The sequence below is a fragment of the Meriones unguiculatus genome, chromosome 18 (genome assembly GCF_030254825.1).
Source record: "Meriones unguiculatus strain TT.TT164.6M chromosome 18, Bangor_MerUng_6.1, whole genome shotgun sequence".
Taxonomy (NCBI): Eukaryota; Metazoa; Chordata; class Mammalia; order Rodentia; family Muridae; genus Meriones; species Meriones unguiculatus.
The window spans coordinates 27,358,691-27,381,648 of record NC_083365.1 but is presented as its reverse complement, the minus strand read 5'-3'; the positions used below and the strand labels follow the sequence as shown (position 1 = coordinate 27,381,648).

General features: G+C 39.2%; 1 protein-coding gene across 1 annotated transcript in view; it reads right to left on the bottom strand.

Annotated features, from left to right (window-relative positions):
• Positions 1–22,958, bottom strand: part of Aqr (aquarius intron-binding spliceosomal factor) — a 73,747-nt gene that overhangs the window by 39,597 nt on the left and 11,192 nt on the right. Inside the window, exons 5-15 of the mRNA XM_021649474.2 lie at positions 20,248–20,368; positions 17,977–18,117; positions 15,450–15,518; positions 14,137–14,237; positions 12,176–12,252; positions 8,922–8,986; positions 8,029–8,145; positions 6,516–6,629; positions 5,320–5,423; positions 4,060–4,162; positions 1,375–1,495 (exon numbers count right to left, since the gene is read on the bottom strand). Coding sequence (XP_021505149.1) covers positions 1,375–1,495; positions 4,060–4,162; positions 5,320–5,423; positions 6,516–6,629; positions 8,029–8,145; positions 8,922–8,986; positions 12,176–12,252; positions 14,137–14,237; positions 15,450–15,518; positions 17,977–18,117; positions 20,248–20,368 — 1,133 coding nt within the window. The remainder of the gene's footprint in view (positions 1–1,374; positions 1,496–4,059; positions 4,163–5,319; positions 5,424–6,515; positions 6,630–8,028; positions 8,146–8,921; positions 8,987–12,175; positions 12,253–14,136; positions 14,238–15,449; positions 15,519–17,976; positions 18,118–20,247; positions 20,369–22,958) is intronic.

Below are 22,958 nucleotides of genomic sequence, written 5' to 3'. Positions count from 1 at the left end.
TTTTCATTAAAACAAAACAAAACAAAAAACCCAAAAAACACTATGAGCTGGAGAGATGGCTCAGGAGTTAAGAACACTGTCTGCTCTTCCATATGTCTTGAGTTCAATCCTCACCAACCACATGGTGGCTCACAACTATCTATAATGTGATCTGATACCCTCTTCTGGCATATAGGTGTACATGCAGACAGAGGACTCATTTACATAAGATAAATAAATCTTAAACAACAACAAACAACTAAATAAAAACCTGTTTGTTTGCACCTTGCAACCCTCCCTGTATGACTACAGAGAGAGGCAGAGGTCCCTCATGGGATCTTTGTGGGTGTGTGTGACAGCTTGTTTTCATTTGGTGCTCTCCCTTTGTCTTCCCAGTAGTTCTTCCTGGATCCACTGGTTTTCCTTCCCTAGTTAGTCCAGCCTCTGCTTTATTACATGGATTCCATTACTCTGTTTCTCACCTTCCCTAAAATCTCTTCCCCCTCTCATGATCTCTGTTCTCCTGTCTTGTCCTATACACAAAGATATACCCACACATAGATGCATACACAATGTACATACACACACATCTACGTATAATTTCATTTTCATGTTCTACTTATACGAAAGAACAAGCCTTGCTTGTCTTTCTGATTCTGGCTCATGTTGTTTAACATAATCATTTCAATTGAACACAATTTCTGAGGGAGGATTTCAGCAGAAATTCCAGGAAATCTTTGGAAGAGTAGTCGTCAAAATAATTGTGACTACTTTAAAGATGTCTCTAATACCATACTATGGTGCATTTAGGCCAAGTTGTCATCCTCAGGGGATTAACAGGAAAATTTATATTAAATAGTATATATTCTTGGGAGGTGGAGGCAGGAGTTCAAGGCCAGCCTCAGCTACACCAAGAACATTTCAGGTTAGTCTGGACAGCATGAAACCTTGGCTCAAAACAATGAGAACATAAGTAAAAAATAAACTCCCAAGCAATTGCCACCAACTGCTACTGATGTCTTTTTTGGTTGCCATTACTTGGCTTCATAAAGAGCTTTAAAAAGGCTCTAACAGAGCTTTTGAAGGGCATGTCTATCCAACAGCCTATCGTAGTCATCAATGAAAGCTGTACTGTCTACACTCTTAAGCCTCCTCAAAAACAACATGTGGTTTAATAATCATATTTTATAAAGGGCAACACATTCTAGGATATACTTAATTTAATATAAATCCTTTGGCTAAGCATTCAAAATCCTCACTCTTTTCTAGCTCTAAAATTAATTTCGGAACACACAGGAGTATCCTACTGGATAGAGAAGACAGGCATGCATTTCAGCTATAGATATGATTAACTTAAGTTCACATCACATGTAAGCTCTGTGTGGCCTGACCTACCTTCCCCAGAATAGTATTCAGTAGGGACAATGTTTTCATCCCATATAATTTTCTCAGTTGGATACAAAGGCATCTGATTCAGCTGCTGAATTTGAGAGATGCGACGTTCATGGCGAGATACCTAAAGGAAGGAAACATGTTCACGTATAACATGAGTGACACTAATTTACTTAGAGCAAACAAGAGAGAAGCTCACCATTATGCATAGAATAAAAAACTCCTGGGCTTTCAGGCCCTTTGGCACATTAATGAGACTTGATTTTTCCCCTTCCTGTTTTTCCTCATAAATCATAGAAGAACAAGGTATCAATCAAGTGTTCTAGAGCCAAAGCCAAGCTCCTCTACTTAGAAGAAAGTTACATTAAGGTTCTTATCTTGGCTTTCTTTTCAATAAAACAGGTAAAGTGTCACTTTCTAGCCAGGGCTTACAATGAGATGGAATATTGTAAAATTGTATCAAACTTCCTGGCACATGTCAAGAGTTTAAGAACTGTAGCATCTATGTAAAGGAACCAAACAACTTCCCCAAACAGAAGTTCTAAGTCCTGGATTTAGTTTTCATGTTCCTACTAAGAATCTCATATGATCTGAGAAAGCTTATTAATCCCCTGGTCTGAATCTTCTCCACAGTAAAATGAGAGATGGGGTAAGCTGGACTTGCCTCTTATTAATGAGCTCTACATATGCTTATTATCATAGTAGTACATTTCAACGTAACAGTCTGTTTTCTAATTAACAGTGCCAAAGCGACACATAGTTTTTCTATGAGAAAAGGTCTGTATTTCTTTTGTTCATAAAAGCTTAGCATTGGTACCAACAGCCAGATTCAAAAGGGACTTTATTGTCAGAATAGAGCTCAGAGAATTTTTAGGAAGCATTTTCAGTTACAGACAGTGACAAGTGACTTGTAGGAGAACAGGCAAAGATGGCAATGTAAGACATACACTTCACAGAGTAAACACGCAAGTACTTTCCACACTGGAACTAATTTAAAATACTCCCCAAGGCTTTCTCCCCAAATGACACTCAAACACCTGTCACTAAGCTTTAAACACCTGTTACAAATAGTTTGTCTCTGTTCTCCAAATTTAGCATATCATCATCTTTCCTACAGAGGGATTATGCTTTTCGTCATGTATTAAAAATACAAGGTTGCATAGAATGGTATGTCTATTATGGTTCCACATGTATAAGAAAAAAAATCAATATATACATATGCCTATTTGTTTTACTTAGGCACAAAAAAGTCTGAAATAGATGAAAAGCTACTTAATCTTATAACAGCCAAGAAAAATATTTTAAGTGCTTTTTTTTTTCTGGAAAAAATAGAAAGAAGGTTGGCAAAATCCGAGGCTGGTGAGAAGGCAGAGCTGTACTCATTAGACCGTTGGTTTTGGAGCTTGACCGGGCAGCCTCTCTTCTGTGTGGAGAAGCACAGACATCAAATAACCGGTACCTGGTTCTGGTTAAATGTTCACATGTGGTACACACACAGACACACACACACTTACACGCACTCTGAACCATTATCTATAAAGGTGAAAACTGCCAACAACTTAAGAAGCTATTAGTTGGCGACATGGTTAAGTGCACGATATAGGTAAATATTCATCTGTTTCAGAAAATGTTGTACTAAAGGGAGAAGGTATTCCTACACTACACAACAGGTGAAATCCCCAAACAAGGGGAACTAAAAACAGTATTAAAATTTTTTTAAGTTGTAGAATGACCTGAATCTTTGTTCCTGCGGTGGTGGGGAATCAATGTACAGTAGTGACTATATCATATAGGCAAGCATGCTATCACTAAGCTACTTTCCTAATTCTGACCTAGACAGTTCTAAATTATTAGCAATAAAATGTGCTCATTAATAGCCACACAGTTAAATCCGGTAGAGAAGAAAAATCTGCTGAAGGCTCTAGAAGGGTGTAAGCGGTTTACAGTGTTCACTTGCGCACAACAGGAGAAGCCCAAGTGGATGAGCTCTTCGCTCCTAAGCTTTAAGGACTGCGCCGTTCTTCACTCCTAACGTTCTACGGTTTCTTTATGAAGTAAACCAAACCTATCCCCAAAACCCAAACAAGGATGACAGCAGCAGCAGTAAAAAATCTCCACTCCCACGAAAACTCCTTTTCTATAAAGCAACAACAACAAAACTACAAAAAGTACTAGTTTAGAAAATAACATCTCTCATCACCAAAACTGACTGAGAAATTAAGCAATTTCTTAGGGATAATTTACTGCATTTCTAATTTACTGAATTTACAGTATCAAGACTACAGCCTAACACTAAACACAGTCTGTCTGAATGATCGCCTTTCAAACAACCACATGACCCTGATTATTCAAACGCTCTGTGTCTAACTGTGGTCTCCTTCAAGAAAGGAATGGTCAAGTTGGCATCCCCAGAGCACGCGTCCACTAAGACAGTGGCTGCTTGGTGACATAATAAATTCCTGCCATATGGGAGCGTAAACGGATGAAAGATGCAAGAAAATAAATTGAAGAAATAAAAAACAAGCCTGACTCCAACCTCCAACAACAACAAAAAAACCAAATAATTCTAAAAACAAGAGGTAAATTACTGAATCTGTACTCTAGAAGTCAATACTGTTTATATTGTTACAAATGATTCAAAAAGGTAGGAAAATCCACAGGAGAAATTGTGAGAACATTAGTATTTACCAGCAATTCCAGAAGAAATTCTTTATCAAAAGTTGTGTCTTCATTTTCAGGCAGAGTTGGCAAGAGGCAGAGGTATGATGCCACCCGGTGGAGTGTGTTTGAACTACAGAATGGAAAATATTTTATTCAGCTCGATCAATTTACTTAAAAAGGAAACATAACCCTATGGCATGGGCAGCAAAACAAACCAAAAACCCCACCACCAACAGACACTGAAAACTGGAATGAAAAGCTCTGAAGGGTTTTCTGATAGCTTCTAATGGTGCCTGACTCCACCGAGGGACTGGGCAACACTGTTTCCTGCTCTGTGAACTGAAGGGAGCAGACGGCGCCGAGTAAAACTGCAGACTCAGGCCTTGGCCCAGCAGTGCGAGCTGTAGCTCCTTCCCACTCCCACATGCAGGACTAGCCAAAGCCAGTTTCTCTTAAGAACAACTATGATCAAACAGAAAATGTTTCTACTGAAAAAGTTGCCCCTACCCCCACTTTGTTTCGAGACAGGGTTTCTCTGTGTAGCCTCGGTGGTCCTGGACTTGCTTTGTAGACCAGGCTGGCCTCCAACTCACAGAGATCCGCCTGCCTCTGCCTCCTGAGTGCTGGAATTAAAGGCGTTTGCCACCACGTCCAGCAACACTGGACTCTTAAGAGACATTTTGAGAACATATATGACAAAATGCAAAGTATGCATTTTCCATATAATTTTTTACTTGAAGAAAATAATAAACTATGCTTATTTTGTCTTTTATTAGTAGCATTTTTTTTTATGAATCAAAAATTTTTTCTCACGTCATTTTATATCAATCCTCCCTTTTCCACTCCAACCCCCAGAACTACTAATCTATTTTCAATCTTTGTTTTTTCCAGGTCAAATAAATATTCTAGAACACGTAACAGCTTTCTACATTGCCTGTGTCATACACTGAAAATACAATAGAAAAGTAATAAAAAAGCAGCACAAGGAGTATCAAGATCTATGATATTTTCCTAGGTCATAGCTCTACTATCAAACATGAAGCTTTACTGGTTTCTGTTATATGTTGTTTATGGCTAGTGAAATGCGGCCAGCTTAACCTTGTGCTCAAGGAATAACAGTCTAACTTATTAAAAATGTTGTCACCCCTTCCCAAGGAAAAGATGGGTAGTTTAAGCAGTTGTGAGGTTAAAAAAGGACCGCCACACATCCTACAGTGCTAGGAAAGAAACAAAGAAAATTCCAACAAGATCCTAAGAGATAATGCTGTTCTTTTCATGTCACCTTACCTGAGAGGCCCAAAAAACTTGACCAAGGAATCTCGGGTGTCTACTTCTGCCACATTGGAAAGGGCAAAGTCATAGAGTTCAGGAAAATGTGCAAAAGCAGCTCTCTAAAAAGCAAAACTGTTAACAGTTAATGCCTGTGCATCAATACGACCCTCCTTAACTCCTAGGCCACACGTGGGAAATAGGTTTTTAATAGAATGTTGTTTAGTATCCCTGAGTTTGGGTACTTTCATTTCCTTTGCTGTTGATATCTAGCTTTATCCCACTGTGGTCAGGTAAAATACAGTTATTATTTCACGTTCATATATTTACTGAGGCTTGCTGTTTTTTTTAAATATGTGAAATATTTTGGAAAAAGTTCCATGAGCTGCTGAGACCAATGTGTGAGCTTTATTTAGTGCTTGAGAAGAATGCTTTATCGATATCTATTAAATCCATGTGATTTGTGACTTCAATAATAAGTAAAAACCGAATCAATATTCAATACCTCTTATTTTTATCTTCTATATGATCCCTGCCCCATTAAACTGAGTGTGCCATGCAGTAAAGAAGGCATAAATTGTTCGAGCAGGAAAGCAGCAACAGAATCTGTGTTAGTGTTCTGTTCCAGCCACTGCTGGGGCTTAAATCCCGGCCTTGTACACGCCAAGGAAGCACTCTACCAGATACATCACATCTTTCTGTGTCCCCCACAAAACTGACATGAAAATGGCATGCATGCTGGCTTAGTCTTTTTTATTCCTTAGCCAGTAAAAAAATATGCCAACATTTTATCATCACCAAAGAATACCAAAAGAAAGCTCCAAGGGACACTACTGGACATGTAACCATAGGAAAATGAAAAGATAGCATATACCTACACTACTTTTGATTGGATCTCTGGGAAGATAAGACCTGGCAAGTGGCATCCCACCAACCCAGTAAACAACAAGTCAGCCACACTGAATACAGGGACCCCAGGCCCTCTACATAAAGTAACATTGCTGTTAACTCAGATTTTAGAGAATCAAATTCCAACATATAGATTCATAGGTTTCAAATGGACCATGAAAATCATATAGATTCATCAAAATGAAAAACATCTAAAAATTTGAGGATGAAACAATATTAATACCATTTTATTGACATATTACAAAACCTAAGTTAGAGGATGACTCAACAAGAAGGAGCACAAGGAAAGGCAGACAGTCATCTACCTGGAGAGATGTAATTCTGTCATAATGAATTGTGGTCATCTCATTCTCTGTCAGGGCATTTCCTGTCTGGTCGTTAATTTCAAAGCCAGTGTAGAACTTCAGCATGTCTAAAAGCTGAGGGGATTTATAGATTAATAATGTGAACATGAAACCAAGAAAGTATAAACACTGTTTATTAAAAATAATTTTTAAAATCTTTGTTTCCTAGGGGTTGAAAATTTCCTAGGGGGTTGAAAATTCTTGAGAACATATCCAAACATATTTAACTTATGTGAAAATCAAATATGCATTCTATTAGTAAGTTGTTAAGCCTACTTCATAAACATAGTCCACTGCTATGGACTTTCAGAGAATGTGAACTGTGATCTCAATACAACAGAGAAATTTCCCACATTAGATTGCCCTGTGGCCAGGTCTGTGGGGGACTGCCCTGGCTGATCACTGATGTGGGAGGTCCCAGCTAACTATAGGTGACAACATTCTAAGTAGATGGGTCTGGGCTGTGTGAAAAAGCTAAACACGAGCCAAAAGCAAGCCACCAAGTAGTTTCCCCATGGTTCTACTCTCATCTCCTGATAAGCTCTTGCCCTTATGGTGCATGGACAGTGACTTGAAAGCTTAAACCAAACAGACACTCTCTATTTCAAGCTGCTTTTCATCAGAATGTAACACAGAAGCGGTAAAGCAAAGTACTATTCGTCCCTCTTATGACTCTCCAAAGCCACCAAACCTCTCTTTAGCTTAGCTCATGCATGAAGAGGCCTTGCTTTCTGCATATGGAAGCAAATCCAGGGAACATTCTGGCCGCAGTCACTCAAATATTTATTATTTTTAGTTCTAACCTGTGACACATTATAGTTAATCACTAAGAGTTTAATATATATGATAAATCACTAGCAGAATTTTTTTCTCAATGAAAACATAAAAAAAAAGTGCTTAGTAAGACATGAGATAAGCGGTATGTAACACACACAAAACCTGCATCTCTAATTTACTCCTACTGGAAAAACATAATTACTCATTTGCTAGACATTTTCTTTCACTTGACGCTACAGGAAATCTGAAATGTCAACACGTTCCCTTGTTCCCTTCCTACCTAAAACAGTAGGCCACAGCACAATTGACTTCTGATCTTCCACAAGATCAACTGCCTGTCAGTGTTGTCACAGGCAGAGCGAGCCATGGTATAATGCATACGCAGTCAATGCTTATTACCTGCTACATCCCCCAGTGGTTATTCACATAAAATTAAACCATGGGAACACATAGAACTACAGTTTCAAAGTCATGATTTAGCTCAGTGATAAAAGAACATGAAGTCACAGAATTACTAGAGCTGTATAGGTCCGTCCAAGTACGCGTTCAGTTTATGCGTTCTCCCTTTACTTTAAGATGACAGGGAATTACAAGTCAGTATTTAAGACTTTTACTGTGGTGTGACAGCAGCATGGCAAAGCGAAGATCAGCGTAAGGAGGTTACAACATTAAACGTGTCAGATCCGCTAGGGCTCACTTGGGAAAAGAGATGTCCATCCTCTTCTCTGCGAACAAGACTGGAAAGGTAACAGTGAACCAAGAGATGGGAATCATCCAGGATGGTATTAAACCAGCGCCTCGTGGGGAGCAGAGCCTGGGAAGGACAGACACCAGAGCATTCATTCTGCATGTATTCTCTGCAGCTAGACATAAAGTCCACTATTATTTCACACAAAGTGGACATCACACAATACCCCCCCCCCCCGGCCTGCCCCAAATCACATGGTATGTGACTCCCCAGCGCTGGGAGTGAAGGCCTGCGCCAGCGCCAGGCTTTGTCTACTAGTTTTTACACAAAATCTACGTGAAATTCCAGAACTCAATGAGTATGTCTGTGAAAGAAAATCTCCTTCCCATTTCCTGTCTTTACTTCCCCGATGACAGGAAGAAAGACAGTGACGAGAAACTGTGACTGACAGTTTGACAACTACTTATCTAATCAAGAACAGCCTTTAAGAGACAGAGTGACTCAGGTCTGACACAGTGAGAGGATATAAATTAGTCATTAGGAGAGTTAATATATGAATAAAATTCTCATGAATGATTGTTAGTCTAATAGTTTAAACACTCATGTCAAATCAAGGGACAGATTTTCTTTCAATTTCCTACGTTAGGGAAGAAAAAGAAATGGATTACTCTGAACTACATCAAATCTGTATTTGAACTTTCCATAAAAATCCTTTAAATCGTAATTTTAAAAGGCAACAGCATTCCATTCCAAAACCTCAAGGAATCAAACCCTGAGCCTTCCTTGTCTACCTAATCCTTGAAATAGGAACAGACCATTTTAAGTAACTATTTCAGATGCAGTCGCAGCTTGATCTTAGACTGTTGAGGAATATATAGGAAGTGACTGCATATATTTCTTACCTCAAGATCAATCATGAGTTCAATGAATCTTTCACAGTAATGAACTTTGTCCATAGTGACAGGCTCTAGACATGAGAGAAACATGTCAGAATTTTACCAAGACATTTTGTGTGCTATTTCTTAAAACTGGCAGCTATTTAACAATTTAAACAAAATCATTTATCTGTTTGTAACTGAACAATGATTCAAAATAAAAATGTCCTATTTTTTTCAAAGGCAGGCCATCATTATTTAGTTTTACTAAGAAAAGAAAATGAAATATCTAGATTGGGTCAGAAGTGTATTTTTATTAATCTGATATGCAGATAACGATGAATAAATTACTTTATAAGTTTAAATTTATTTGACGTGTATGACTGTTTGCCTGCATGAACGTATGTGTACCATGGCCTGCACGTGACAGAAAGCACTAGACCCTCTAGAACTGGGGTAATATAAGATGAACCGCCGAGTATGTGCTGGGAGCTGCGCCTGGGTCCTTTGCCAAGAGCAGCTCTAATGGGCCGCCCCTTCAATTGTAATAAATACAGCGCTTTTAAAAATCAAATGTAGTTTTCTTTTCTATTTTTTTTGGTTTATTGAGATACGGTTTTATTGTAGATATAAACATGTTTTTGTTTTGGTCCCAGGTGTGGGATGTGGGATTGATTCAGATGGTCCACAGAAGCAGACCATTTGTCTAATGCCAGCTATGAATAACACATGTACATGTCTGGATATAACTGTGCTTACTCATGATACACATACATTTATTTATACATACACACACACACACACACACACACACACACATATGTGATGTATATACCTAACTTTGAAGGAGCATATATATAGAGAGACAAAAGAAAAGAAAATTTTATCATTGTTCATCTATAAATTTTTGTAATTTTAAAAGGAGATTGTATTGGCTTAGAAAGAGTGATTTAACTTTGACATGAAATTATCAAAGATACATAGAAAAATATAAATATAAATCCTTAAAGAATCCTAACACCGATTTATGGTATTCATGACAAAATGTACTATTTTTTTAAATTCATTTTTAAATAATTACAGCCTTGTGAAATAAAATATTTTCTAGACATAAGTTTTTGTTTTTTCTCAATACCAGGAAGTGGCCAACCACTTACCCTCTAAAACCATGGTGTCAACATTGTTTCAATTGACATACAGATAATTTATACATTGCTTAGCTAGAACTCTAAGCAGTGACTCACTCAGCAGAACACCTATAAAAACAACCCTAAAATGCATTTATTTATTTGTAATATGCAGGAAAAGTCAAATGTTATAGAAATTTGAAAGTTTCTACCTCCTACATGAAAATGTTAACTGTAGTTTTCCCCCAGAACTTTTTTAGTTAGCATCTACCTGTTATCCAGATGCTAAAACAACAGACTTTAACATCTAGAGGAGACATTAAATATCTTCTCTTCATTTTCCAAATGATAAACTGAGGAAATGAGAATGCAAACTGCTGAGGATGGAGAACTAGAACCTGGTTTTCTGACCTAATCCCAGGCCACAGGGCTGTTAAGAATGAAGCCAGGTAGGTCAGCTCATACAATCTCAGCACTCTGGGTGATACAGCAAGAGCAGCACAAGTTCAGGGCCATCCTGGCCTAGACAGTGAGTTCCAGGCCACTATGTTCTGCACAGCAAGATCTAACCTAAAATAAATAAATAAACACCCCAACAAACATACAAAATGAAGCCCCATGCATGTGTCCTGCTGACATGGTGCGGGCTATGTTAAGGACTCCCATGCCTCAGCTTCATGGGTGTGGCAAAGTCTTCCCTGGTGAGGCTTAGAAGGATGGCAAAGCTTTCCTTGGCTCTTTATTTCCCTTATCTGCCGGATGTTTAAGGCCTACAGATTGCAACCCAGCTGTGAAGGATCCTACCGAGATTAGTTAAACCTGCCTCCTTGATTCAATTATATACCAAAAACCCTGCCTGCTTGGTCAACTGTACGTAAAAAAACACGCTGAACTTCCAGGTACTGAGGCTTTTCTATCAGAGAGCATAGTCCACCCAAACCCAGCTTTTCTATGTGTCCATGTGTTTGTTTTTTTCTTCATTCCCTTACTATACCAGTCAGGTTAGTCTCTAGAGCCAGGCTGGACATGGCACCAAATAAACAAATAAATAAACAAACTACTTAGAGGTACAGCCTCTATGGAACTCAGTATGGAGGCTTTTCAAAACCACAAACAGAATGACCGTAATCCAGTCATGCCATTCCTGGATACATACAAAGGTGCAAATACAATTCAGAGACATAAATGGATATTATTGCTGCACTGTTCATAACAGCTAAGAAATGCAGCCAATAATACCCATCAACAGATGAATGGATACAGAAAATGTAATAAATGTGCACAAAAGAACCGTATTCAGGCTTAAAGAAACATTAAATCACAACATATACAAGAAAATGGATGAAACTGGAAGTTGTGAAATAACCCAGATGCAAAAAGACAAAAAAGACAAATACCATGTTTTCTGTCATATGCAGAACCTAAGTTTAAACATACAAGTATATGTGTGTGTGTGTGTATGCGTGTACGTGAGCATGTGTCTTGTGTGTGCATAGGTCATGAGACTAAAAAGGTAACTTTGAGAAGGGAAAAGGTCTTTGGAGGGGTGAGGCCAATTGAATACCTATGACATAAAATTTGAAGGGAAGGTATTTGTGAGGTGGAAGATAGATAGGCATGGCAAGAATAAGGGAGGGAAGTGAGGGAAGGAAGATGAAGGAGAATGAAGTATAAATGAAAATTCCATGATGAAACCCATTACTTTGTATGCTAACTTAAAAACACTATATAAAAAGAAATATGGGTAAAGATGAACTTGGCCTATTTTATGTTGTAGCTTATTATCTCAAAACCACTCCTTATCCCCCCACCAAAATCATACCACTTGAAAACACTGTTCAGTTCTGTATTATTAAAAAGCAAACGAGGTCTATAAACACCTCATTCACTACTATCCCCAGGATCCTGTAGAAAACTTGGACCTGGCAAGCGAACACATTTACTAACTAAACAAACATTTCATGTTGATGCTTTAATAACCCTTCAAGGCAGAATTAACTCTCGGGCTGGCAATATACAGGAAATGGGAAGGACACACGCTTGTTATTAGAATTTTAAATTGCCCTAAGAACAGTGTTTAGAGCAGAAGAAAGTAAATTTCAGGAGGGCAACTACTAATAACACATAGCAAGGTGAGTAAAGGCGGCCAGTTACCAGAAAGTGGGATGGATTTCAGCACAGAGATGAACTTCTGGATGAGCTGGGACAGAAACCTTCTTTCCTGGTAGGCCCTAAAAATCAAACAATAACCCAATTACTGAAATAAGTTATTAATAAGCAAATGTAAACACAGCTGTTCAAATGCTCTGTCTTTGATACTGAGCACACAATATCTTCGTTGTAAATACACAGGAAGAAAGGAATGGCCTCATCACGGGCCTGATTTGCCTACTAAGTACCTCCTCCAGTTATTGTAGGTTTCCACTTAAGTTCCGGCGTCAGGACTGCATAGGACATTTCACAATTTTATCTGTACTGTTACTCGTCTTAATGTCTAATGTTTAGTGGCTGGAGTGATGGCTTAGAAGTTAAGCACACTTGCTGTTCTTGCAGGAGACCAACATTCAGTTCCTAGAACCTACATGGTGGTTCACAACCATCTGTAACTAGCTCCAAGAGATCTGATGCCCTCTTCTGCTCTCAAAGGTAATGCATGCATGTGGGACACAAATACATGCAGGCAAAATACTCACATAACAGTTAAGACTCTACCCAGAAGGAGATGGAAGCAGATGATGAGATTCATAGCCAAACTTTGGGGCAGAGTGCAGGGAGTCTTATGGAAGAATGGGAGGAAAGAAGGACCAGAAGGGAGGGAACAGGATCTCCACAAGAAGACCAACAGGGCCAACAAATCTGGACAGGGGTTGGGTGGGGTGGGGGAGCTGTGCAGACTGATGCACCAACCAAAAAACCATGCAAGCAGAGGACCTAGGTCCCCTGCTCAGATGGAGCTTATGGGCAGCTCAATCTTCATGTGGGTTCCTAGTAAGGGGAGCAGGGGCTGTCTCTGACATGGACTCTGGTGCATGCTCCTCCATCACTTCTCCCAGGCAGGGCAGCCTTGCCAGGCCAAACAGGAAGAGGTAGCAGAAAGTCCTGAAGAGACTTGATGATCTGTGGCCAGTTGGTAAGAGAGGAGGATTCCCCCTTTCTGAGAACTAAGGAGGGGGGGTGGTGGGACTAAGAGGAGACGAGGGAGGGGGCTATGATCAGGACGTAAAATGAATAAATTAAAAAAAAATAATCCCATGTTTAGCCAGGCATAGTGGCATGTGCCTTTAATCTCTGTACTTGGGAGGTAGAAGCAGAAGGATCTCTGTCAGCTCAGGGCCAGTCTACATAGGGAGACTACCTTACAAACAAAACCAAAACCAAACATGCATGTGGGACACTTAAATACACACAGGCAAAACACTCACACATAACATTTAAAAACAGTCCCATGTTTAGCCAGGCATGGTAGAATATGCCTTTAATCTCTGTGAGTTCAAGGTCAGCCTGGTCTACATAGTGAGACACTCTTAAAAACAAAAACAAACAAAAGCCTAATATAGTAAGAGTATGACAGTGGCTAAAGCTTCATAATTAGTTTAAAAGTACAGATTCTACTGCTTCCTGAAATAACCATTAACCAACAAACACATAAGACACTGGGTAACTGCAAATGATCATGTAGACCCTGCTGTAAATACAAAGTAAGGGGAGTGATCAAATCTGCTTGGGGGCTGGAGAGAAGCATCCACGGGTAAAGGAGTGCATGCACAACAAGCTTGGCAACCTGAGTCTGGGTCCCTAGCCCCCATGTCAACAGCCGGGCAGAGTGCTGTGCATCTGCAATCCCAGTGCTGTGGGGCACTGGGGGACCCAGGGGGCGGGGCCTACACATTCAGAAGAGATCTACTCAGAAAACAGAAAGGGAGCACCAGAGAAAGACACTGAACATCAGTCTCTGGCCTCTACACAAACATTTCAGATCTCTGTAAAAATTCTCATATTAATCTAAATGAAAGCATTTACTAATAACTAATTTGGATTCAGCACTTTATAAAAGGAAGCAATAAATCTGTGTCACGAGCCAAAGCCTCATGTGGAAGAAAAATTCGCCCACATACTGCTTTCTTGCTTCTGGGTCCATCTTTTCATCATTCTTTTTAATTAAGTTCCAGAATTTTCTTAGCTTTGGTGTCTTTTTTAATTCTAATTCCAAACGGGCCTGAAAGAGAAGTATGATACACAACAGTCAGTAACAATAACACTTATGATGATACTTAGATTGAACATTAGCTAGTCACTTAATATGTGACATATGATAAACTGAAAATAATAAGACAAAGAATAAAAACTAAGGAATGCATTGCATTCTAAACACATTATGCCATTCTATATTTTAATGAAAATAAGGTTGAGAAAATATTAATGATAATTATTATAAGCTAATAATTTATTTCTAAAATTAAGAATTTAAGGCTAAAAAATATAAACATGGATGTTTATAAGCACTATTACTGAAATAAAAAAAATAATCTAGGTCTCCAACAATAAAAACTAAAATAACTGTAAGGCTGGGAATGTAGCTTGGTGATATATACTCTGCTAAGCATGCCGAATTTCTGGGTTCAACCCCCAATCCTGAGGTGAGAGGTGGGAGGAAGAAACCTCTGCCAAAAGAAAATAAGGAGTAGGAGCAGCTGTTTGAGCAAGGTGTGTGCCCGTGTGTTCAGTACTGATGACATGAATGCAAGTTCTAGGCTGGTCTAGACGACACAGACCCCATCTCATCAAACACACAGAAGAACAAAAAGTGGCCACATGAGCACACCTTCTCTTCGGGTGCTTGGCATGATTTTGCGTAGCTTTGTTCATATGTGTCTGCCAACCTGCGCCCATGACCGGTCTGCACACCCGGGTGTGTGCAAGAAACATGAGCAGGAAACAGAATCCTGCATAAAGCACGGCATTGACATGTGGTAGTTTTTAGCTGACACAACAAATAAGTTAATCAATAAAGTTAATGAAAAAGCAGAAGCGGCTAATATTAAATATGATCCAGACCTTCTATAGCCCGATAGACACCCTAAGCCAGGAAAATAAACAAAATCCAAGATTGCATTTGGCCTCATCTAAATACATGCATAAGGATAACAATCACACTTTGCTAAATTATCTCCTTTCTCTTCAAGTTCAATACCTCCTCATTTCACCTTACAATATAAAATTAGATGGAGCATACCTCAGAATACATGCAACAATCCTTAAAACCATAAAAGCTCCATTGAAAGTAAGTTAATAAATACTCAGTAAATTCCTGAGGAGGAAAGCACACTTTAGCTGACACACTTCTGTGCGCATGTTAAAGCCACTCAGTCGGTAGCCACATCTCTAACGGGGAACAGACACATGGGGACAGTCTGAAGTAGGTACTTACAGGCCGCAAGCCCATCCACATGGGAAGAGAGATAAGCTGCTGCACTTGACTCCTTATCAAGTCTACTTCCTGTTTAAAGCACAAAGAAAGCAAGTTTTTTATAAATACATTTTTACTTAAGTTCCCACATACATAGTTTATTTCCTTGTGAAGCACAGGGAGGAAAATATGACATCGATATTTTAAAGTTGGGGATATGTCACCATTCAGAAGTTCAACAAGGGATTAGAGATGGGCCAGTGGTAACAATGGTTAAGAGCATTTGCTTCTTTTAGAGAGGATCAGGGTTTGGTTCCAAGTGTGGACCTTGAAAAGATCACAACAGTGTGTAACTCCAGCTCCGGGAGTGGGGGTAGTAGGGTAGGGGGGTCGGGGATGACATCCTTTTCCAGCCTCTGTTGGTACCCACATATACATGGAACACTCACACGCACACATCAACCTTTTAAAAGTTTTCACATTTAAAACAGCAGCTTTCGCTGGGCATGGTGGCACACACCTTTAATCCCAGCACTGTGGGAGGTAGAGGCAGGAGAATGTCTGAGCTCAAGGCTAACCAGATCTATAAAGTGAGCCTAGAACAGTCAAGGATACACAGAAAACCACCGTCTCAAAACACAAAAACAAAACCCCCAAAATAGCAGTTTTCATTATTTTTAGATTTCATATTTAAAAATTCCCTTATTCACAAAAATGTACGTGTAATCCCCAAATTGATAGTCCCTGCAGTAATCACAGAGAGCACAAAACATGAGAAGCTTTAAGCTGCCCCAGGTAATGTCTCCCCTGAGGCCGAGTTAGCTCTCTGCTTCAGTTTCAGCTATCACATGCCAGCAAGTGTCCTTTCTGAGATAGGGCATTATGTTTTTATTATCCTGTTGATTTCACCCTTTTCATATGAATGTCCAATACAAAGCTCAAGTTCACGGATATAATAAACTCAATACATTGTCCTGTGTGTTCTTTTAGGGCACAGGTGTGCATGAGCATGTATCTGACAATGCCAGAAGAGGACATAAAATCCCCTAGACCTGGAGTTACAGATAATTAATTGTCAGTTGCTCTACATGGGTACTGGGAATAGAACTTGGGTAATCTGAAGAGCAGAGGACTTAACCACTCAGTCATCTCTAGCCCATGCCATGTGTCTTACACAGAAAATGTGTTAGATAAATTGCAGATAATAACAGTGCTGCTGATGGACTCAAAGATAATCAAATTACATATTAAGTAAGATGTCTTTAAACAGAAATAAACATAATAAAGGTTCTGACCTAAGCAAGGTGCCATACACCTGTAATATCCCAGCACTCAGGAGGCTAAGGCAGAAGTATGAGTTCAAGGCTGATGTGGAGTACACTGAAAAATATCATTTACAAAAAGTTATGTATTGACAATTTGACAAAAATATTGTGATCAAACCTAGACATCTAGCTCAGAGATTCAGAATTTACCTAACATGAGACCTTATGTTCAATTCCCAGGACAAAATAAAATAACAACTAGGGGTTTGCAGGAATGTATTTCCTCATGAAGCAGGGTTTACATAGCTCTGTGGCAGAATGGCCTAACTGGTTCAAAGAAGATTGAGAAAACAAACAAACAAACAAATAAATAAATAAGGTATTTTAATAATAAACTAGGTTTTAAGTTTGTGAAATATATTAACTATTAATACTAACTAAACTTTGTCATTATTCAATGTCTGATAAAGAATTATATATTCTTTTCTGTTCAGTTTTATAACTGTTAATGAGATAATAGTGGTACCAACTGAAAGCACCATAGAGTTTTTTGTGTGTCTTTAGAAGACCCAAGCCATCATGTAGGATATAGAAACCTAATAACCACCCATCTGGCAGAATTTGCTCTTCAGTCTAAGAACAGACTCTGCAAATTTTCTTGCACAGGTCTAAGGGCACAATTACTTCAGAAGTGTATATCTTTAAACAAGTATATATTTTCAGATAAGCATAGGGAGGAAGCTAAAGTGAAATGTTAGTTACTGAAAATATATTATTTTTTACAAGGTGATTTCACAAAGAGTAAAACTATATCACAACAAAACAAGACAGTTTCAAAGACCATTCATAATGGCCTTTGTCAGTCAACTTACAAGACAGCTCTCCTGTGCACAAGCTGACCTGCGCAGGAGTCACAACATGAAATAATGACCATATTTTAGCACGAAGACTATGCAGACTTCACTGTTCAGTGCATTTATTAACCAGACTCTTTGCTCCTCCTCACCTTCATGCTATCCCTTTTACCTTTCATTTTTTCCTCTACGTTTAGAGAAGAGAGAAGGAAATCAAGTCAAAATTACTGAAAGGGAACAAGGCTTCTAAAATGGTCTGAGTGGTGCTGAAATGAAGCTTTCTAAAATGGTCTGAAAGATGCTGAAACGAAGCTTCCAGCATCATCTTTACTCCCTACTTCTATGCAAAGTGACAGCCATCAGGTACTCATCTAAACTCACTCTGAAAGAATAAGGAAACCTGAAGATTTGAACAGAAAGCAAAATTACCAAGCTATTGAAGCAATGATCCAGGAAAAGCAGGAGGACGGTCTGCTCATGGAGGGAGAACTCGCCATCAGTCTCAGCTAATGCCGCTTTCAAGATGCACTTAAAAAAGAATGGGAAGTGGTCTGGTTTCTTCTTAAAGCTCTGAAAAGAATAAAATTTCACTTTGAGCCAGGCAGTGGTGCTGGTGGTGGCACATACCTTTAATCCCAGCACTGGAAAGGTAGAGGCAGACAGATCACTGAGTTTGAGGCCAGCCTAGTTTATAAACTGAGTTCTAGGACAGCCATAGCTACATCCTGTCTATAAAACAAAAACAAACAAGCAACAAAAAATGCACTTTGAGCTCTTAATTGTAGTTTTCTTTCTTACAGAAATTCTGGTGGGGTTTTAGGGATGGATTAACAAAATCAAACAATTACATGAGTATTTGTATATGTGATAAGAGAAGCAATGGCATATTAATGTCAGGAAGTCAAATACAGTTTCCTGACAGGACTATCACAGTCATAAAGCTAACACAATAATGGATTTAATTCTCTAACTTGTTCTTATGTTCATTTTTGATGGTATTTAGATAAAGCTTTATTTTCTTACTAAGATTTGAGTATCTTAATTTCTTTTATTTAAACAAAACAACTACATCTTCAGCAAAAACTATAGTTTTCATGCTGTAATCAATCTCAGGGCAGCTTCTCCTGCTCAATTCCAGCTCTTTAAACTGTCATCTAACATAAATACATTAAGGCCCTGCTACATACTGCCACACATAAATGCATGGTTATTCTACTTGTTTCCATTCATTTCTCAAACCCAAGCTACACCAACACATTCCCATGACACTAATGGCAGTCAAGTCTAAAGGACCCTTATTCCCCCCATTTCTTCCTCTTTCCAGGGCCTTGTGTGCTAAGAAAGTGCTCCAACACTGAGCTACATCCTAGACCCTGAGTTTGTTATTGTAGTCACTTCCTTGTTACTTAAAAAGCAGTTTGTACCTAAGGTTCTAGACCATGGAAAGTTCTTCCCCAGTTCATATTACCCTGTACTACTGACTATAAAGATACATCTTCAGTCTACTATGTCACTGGGCAATTTAAAGGGAAAATTCTAGAAAGAAACAATTCAGAAATCACACTTGCCTTGGCCTGGGATATCAATCACACCTTACATAAACTTTTTGCCCACTAGACACTTCACTTTCCAGCATGTAGACTGATTTCATTTAATCCTTATTTTCCATAATAATCACTTCATAATACAAGAAAAGTGATCCTGACAATTTTAGACCAGTATCATCTAATTCTATTTCATTATTAGTCACTGTTGATTCTCTTACATTACCCACTTTAGATAGAACTTTATCCTAAATACTCCATAGAAAAGGCACTGCTCATATTAGTCTGTCTGAAAATGAAGTCATCAATGTCTATGCTTAGGAATATTAAAGGCACTAAGTAGCCACACTGCAAACAATTAATTTCTGAGATTTGTAGATGTAATAATAGATATATTTTAATGTGAATCACTTGCACTCCAGATACAGACAGTAAAGTTGAGCCATGTGTGAACCACTTGACAGATACAATGAGATTTATTTGAATGATATGAAATTAACTTTTTCCAAGGGAAAATAAGACCGTCTTTGCTATGTATTCGAATGGCCTTTCATAAATGTTAATTATGTATATTAATGCTTGACATGATAAATGAGAAAAAATAAATAGAAGTGGTCTTAGGATGTTTTTAAAAAACAAAAAAACGATGTTTGGAAGGAACCTCTCAGTGAGCTGGCCATTTATATGGTGGGTACTACATTCTTAGTCAGACTGTATAGCCATAAAGAAACATTTGGTTCATGAGAAATTTCCAAATGGCAAGAGGTCCAAAATTGGACGGGCGGGGGAGATTAAGCTGAAGTATAGTACAAACAACCGTCAACTTTCACACACTACCTCCTATAGTTACCAATACAATTTGTACTTTGCCAGCTCCAAATGTAAGCAATTATAGTCCACATCTTTCCCTGTTTTAAGCACAACATAGGAAAAAACCTTCTAATTTATATTACTAAGTCCTAGAAAATCAGTTGAAGTACTACAATCAGAAAAAAACTAACATTCCCTTTCGCACATCCCTACTTTGTCTTTCAGGAGTGAATACTGGGTAAACTTCCCTGCCAACAGGACACATGCAATCAGAAAAGATTTTGTTACTCTGTAGTGGCTTAAGTGGAGGCAGAGTGAGAGCTATGAAGCAGTTTAGTCTTTTTACCTCCCACGCCGGGACATTTTCTCTGAACTTCTCATTCACCATACAGCAGATGGACATTAAATAGGCCTTGCTGGAAACTTCTGGAGAGTAATTCATCCAGAGATAATTTTCAAGATATTGGCTGTAAAGAGTTTTAAAAATAGGCATAGAATGGTTCGTTAGTTATCATCAGACATTGTTCTGTATCACTCACCTGAAAAACAGGAGTATTTCTAGTTTTCTGAAAACATTTTGAAAATCCTATTTCCAGCTTGTGTATCTTTCACACATTTGCCTGTACTGTGAGTCAGTGCTGTGGCCTTACATGTAGAAACCATGGCTCCAGAGAAGGACAGAAATAACACTTCTAAGAACAAGAAATCAGAGGAGGGTTATGGTTGAATCTGGATTGGTCACTTCACTGGATTTAATCACCAAGAGACATACCTCTGGGCGTGTCTGTGAGAACACATTTGTAGAAATACTTAAATGAGGAAGACCAACCCTGAATGTAGACATCTGGGAGTGACTGAAAAAGGGGGAAGTACACCGTGATCTGAGCCCAGCCCTCACTTCCTCTGCTTCCTGACAGTGGAGGCCATGCGTGCAGTCACCTTGGGTTCCTATGGTCAGAATTCCAGCTGCTTTTAAAGTCTCCTTTACCAAATGTGGACAACTGCACCTTCAGCTGTGAGCGCAAACAAATCCTTCCTTCCTTAAATGGCATGTCAAGTACTTTGTCGCAGAAACAAGAGAAGCAACAAGCCAATCCACTAACACACAAAAGCATTTACCTCTGCATATTCCTTAAGAAATAAGAAAGCAGTGCTGAGCACTCCATGAGAAGCAAGCCCGTAAGCAGTGCTTGTCCATGGCTTCTGCTTCAGTGTTTGCCTCCATGTTCCTTCCCTGTCCGAGTTCCTGCCCTGACTTCCTTCAGTGAGGATACGGAAGTGTAAGCAAAATAAGCTCTTTCCAACCCAACATGCTTTTGGTCATGGTTTTTCATCACAGCAGTAGTAACCCTAACTAATACCTAAGTTGATGTCAGGAGCAGGGTATTATCATGAAGGACCTGACCAGATTCGGGGGTGGATTGTGGAAGGACTTTGGAACTTCCTATAAAACCACTGAGTGTTCAAAGCTTGGTGAGCTGTTGTGAGAATTTGGAAGACTAAAGGATAATGCTGAGAGGTATGAAGATGGTGGAGAACTGGCTTGTGGAGTTTTAGAGGGAAGCAAAGAATCTACTGGGGCCGTTAATGTTTTTAATTAAGAATCTGTGGTTCTAATAAGATTGGGCAGAAGAATCAGCTGTGATTAGCAAGAGACTGAAGTAAAATATTTGCTTTCTTGAGATAACAGATGCTGGTTAGCTAGAGCCAAGACAGCAGCTGTAAGAAGAAATCAGCATCACTGAGGTGAAATCGTGGAAATGTTTGCTCAGGCTCTGCACACAGAACCTGTAGTCAAGAAGCAGCCAAGGCTGTACCTTGTGTGCACAGCCTAACTTGGTAGTGTAGGAGTTACCCTATGGTAACTGTTTTGAAGGCATGAAGGGGCGTGAAGAGCAGCTGAAGCTTGGCACTGTCAGATGCCAGGATAATAGGGAATAAGATATTAACACACAGGCTCTCACCTCTCTCTGAGGTAGACCAGAATTAGGAAGTACAAAAAGGTAGAAAAGCTATGGCATCAAACACGCTACCATCTTAACTGAACCATCTTGAAAAAATTATTTAACGACTATGATTTTTGTTTGTTCCAGTAATTAGAGAGGACAATGCCTTTATTTCAGAGTGGCAATAAGTGCTGTGTATAAAAAACATTTAGCTTAGCTTCTTTAGGTGTACATATTTTAGTATGTTTACCCTATATTATATGTCTATTATATGTCTAATATCCACTTATAAGTGAGTAGATACCATGTGTGTCTTTTTGCTTCTGGGATACCTCACTCAGGATGATCTTTTCTAGTTCCCACCATTTGCTTGCAAATTTCATGACTTCCTTGTTTTTAATTGCTGAGTAGTATTCCATTGTGTAAATGTACCACAACTTCTGTATCCATTCCTCAGTTGAGGGACATCTGGGTTATTTGAAGATTCTGGCTATTATGAATAAAGCTGCTATGAACACGGTTGAGCAAATGTCCTTGTCGTATACTTGGATATATGCCTAGGACTGGTATAGCTGGATCTTGAGGTAAGATGCTCAATCTTCATTCAAAAAGGCAAACGGGATAGACATCGGAAGAAGGAGAAAACAGGGAACAGGACAGGAGCCTACCACAAAGGGCCTCTGAAAGACTCTACTCAGCAGTGTATTGAAGCAGATGCGGAGACTCACCACTGAAGCAGATGCGGAGACTCACCACCAAACTTTAGTCAGGGATCTTATGAAAGAAGGGGGAAATAGAAAGACCTGGAGCAGACAAGAGCTCCACAAGGAGAGCAACAGAACCAAGAAATCTGGGCACAGGGGTCTTTGCTGAGACTGATACTCCAGCCAAGGACCATGCATGGAGATAACCTAGAACCCTTGCCCAGATGTAGACCATGGCAGCTCAGTCTCCAAGTTGGTTTCCTAATAAGGGCGAAAAGGACTATCTCTGAAAGGTAATCAGTGGCTGGCTCTTTGATCACCTCCCCCTGAGGCAGGGGAGGGGGGTAGCTTTACCAGGCCACAGAGGAAGAAAATGCAGATGAGACCTGATAGGCTAGGGTCAGATG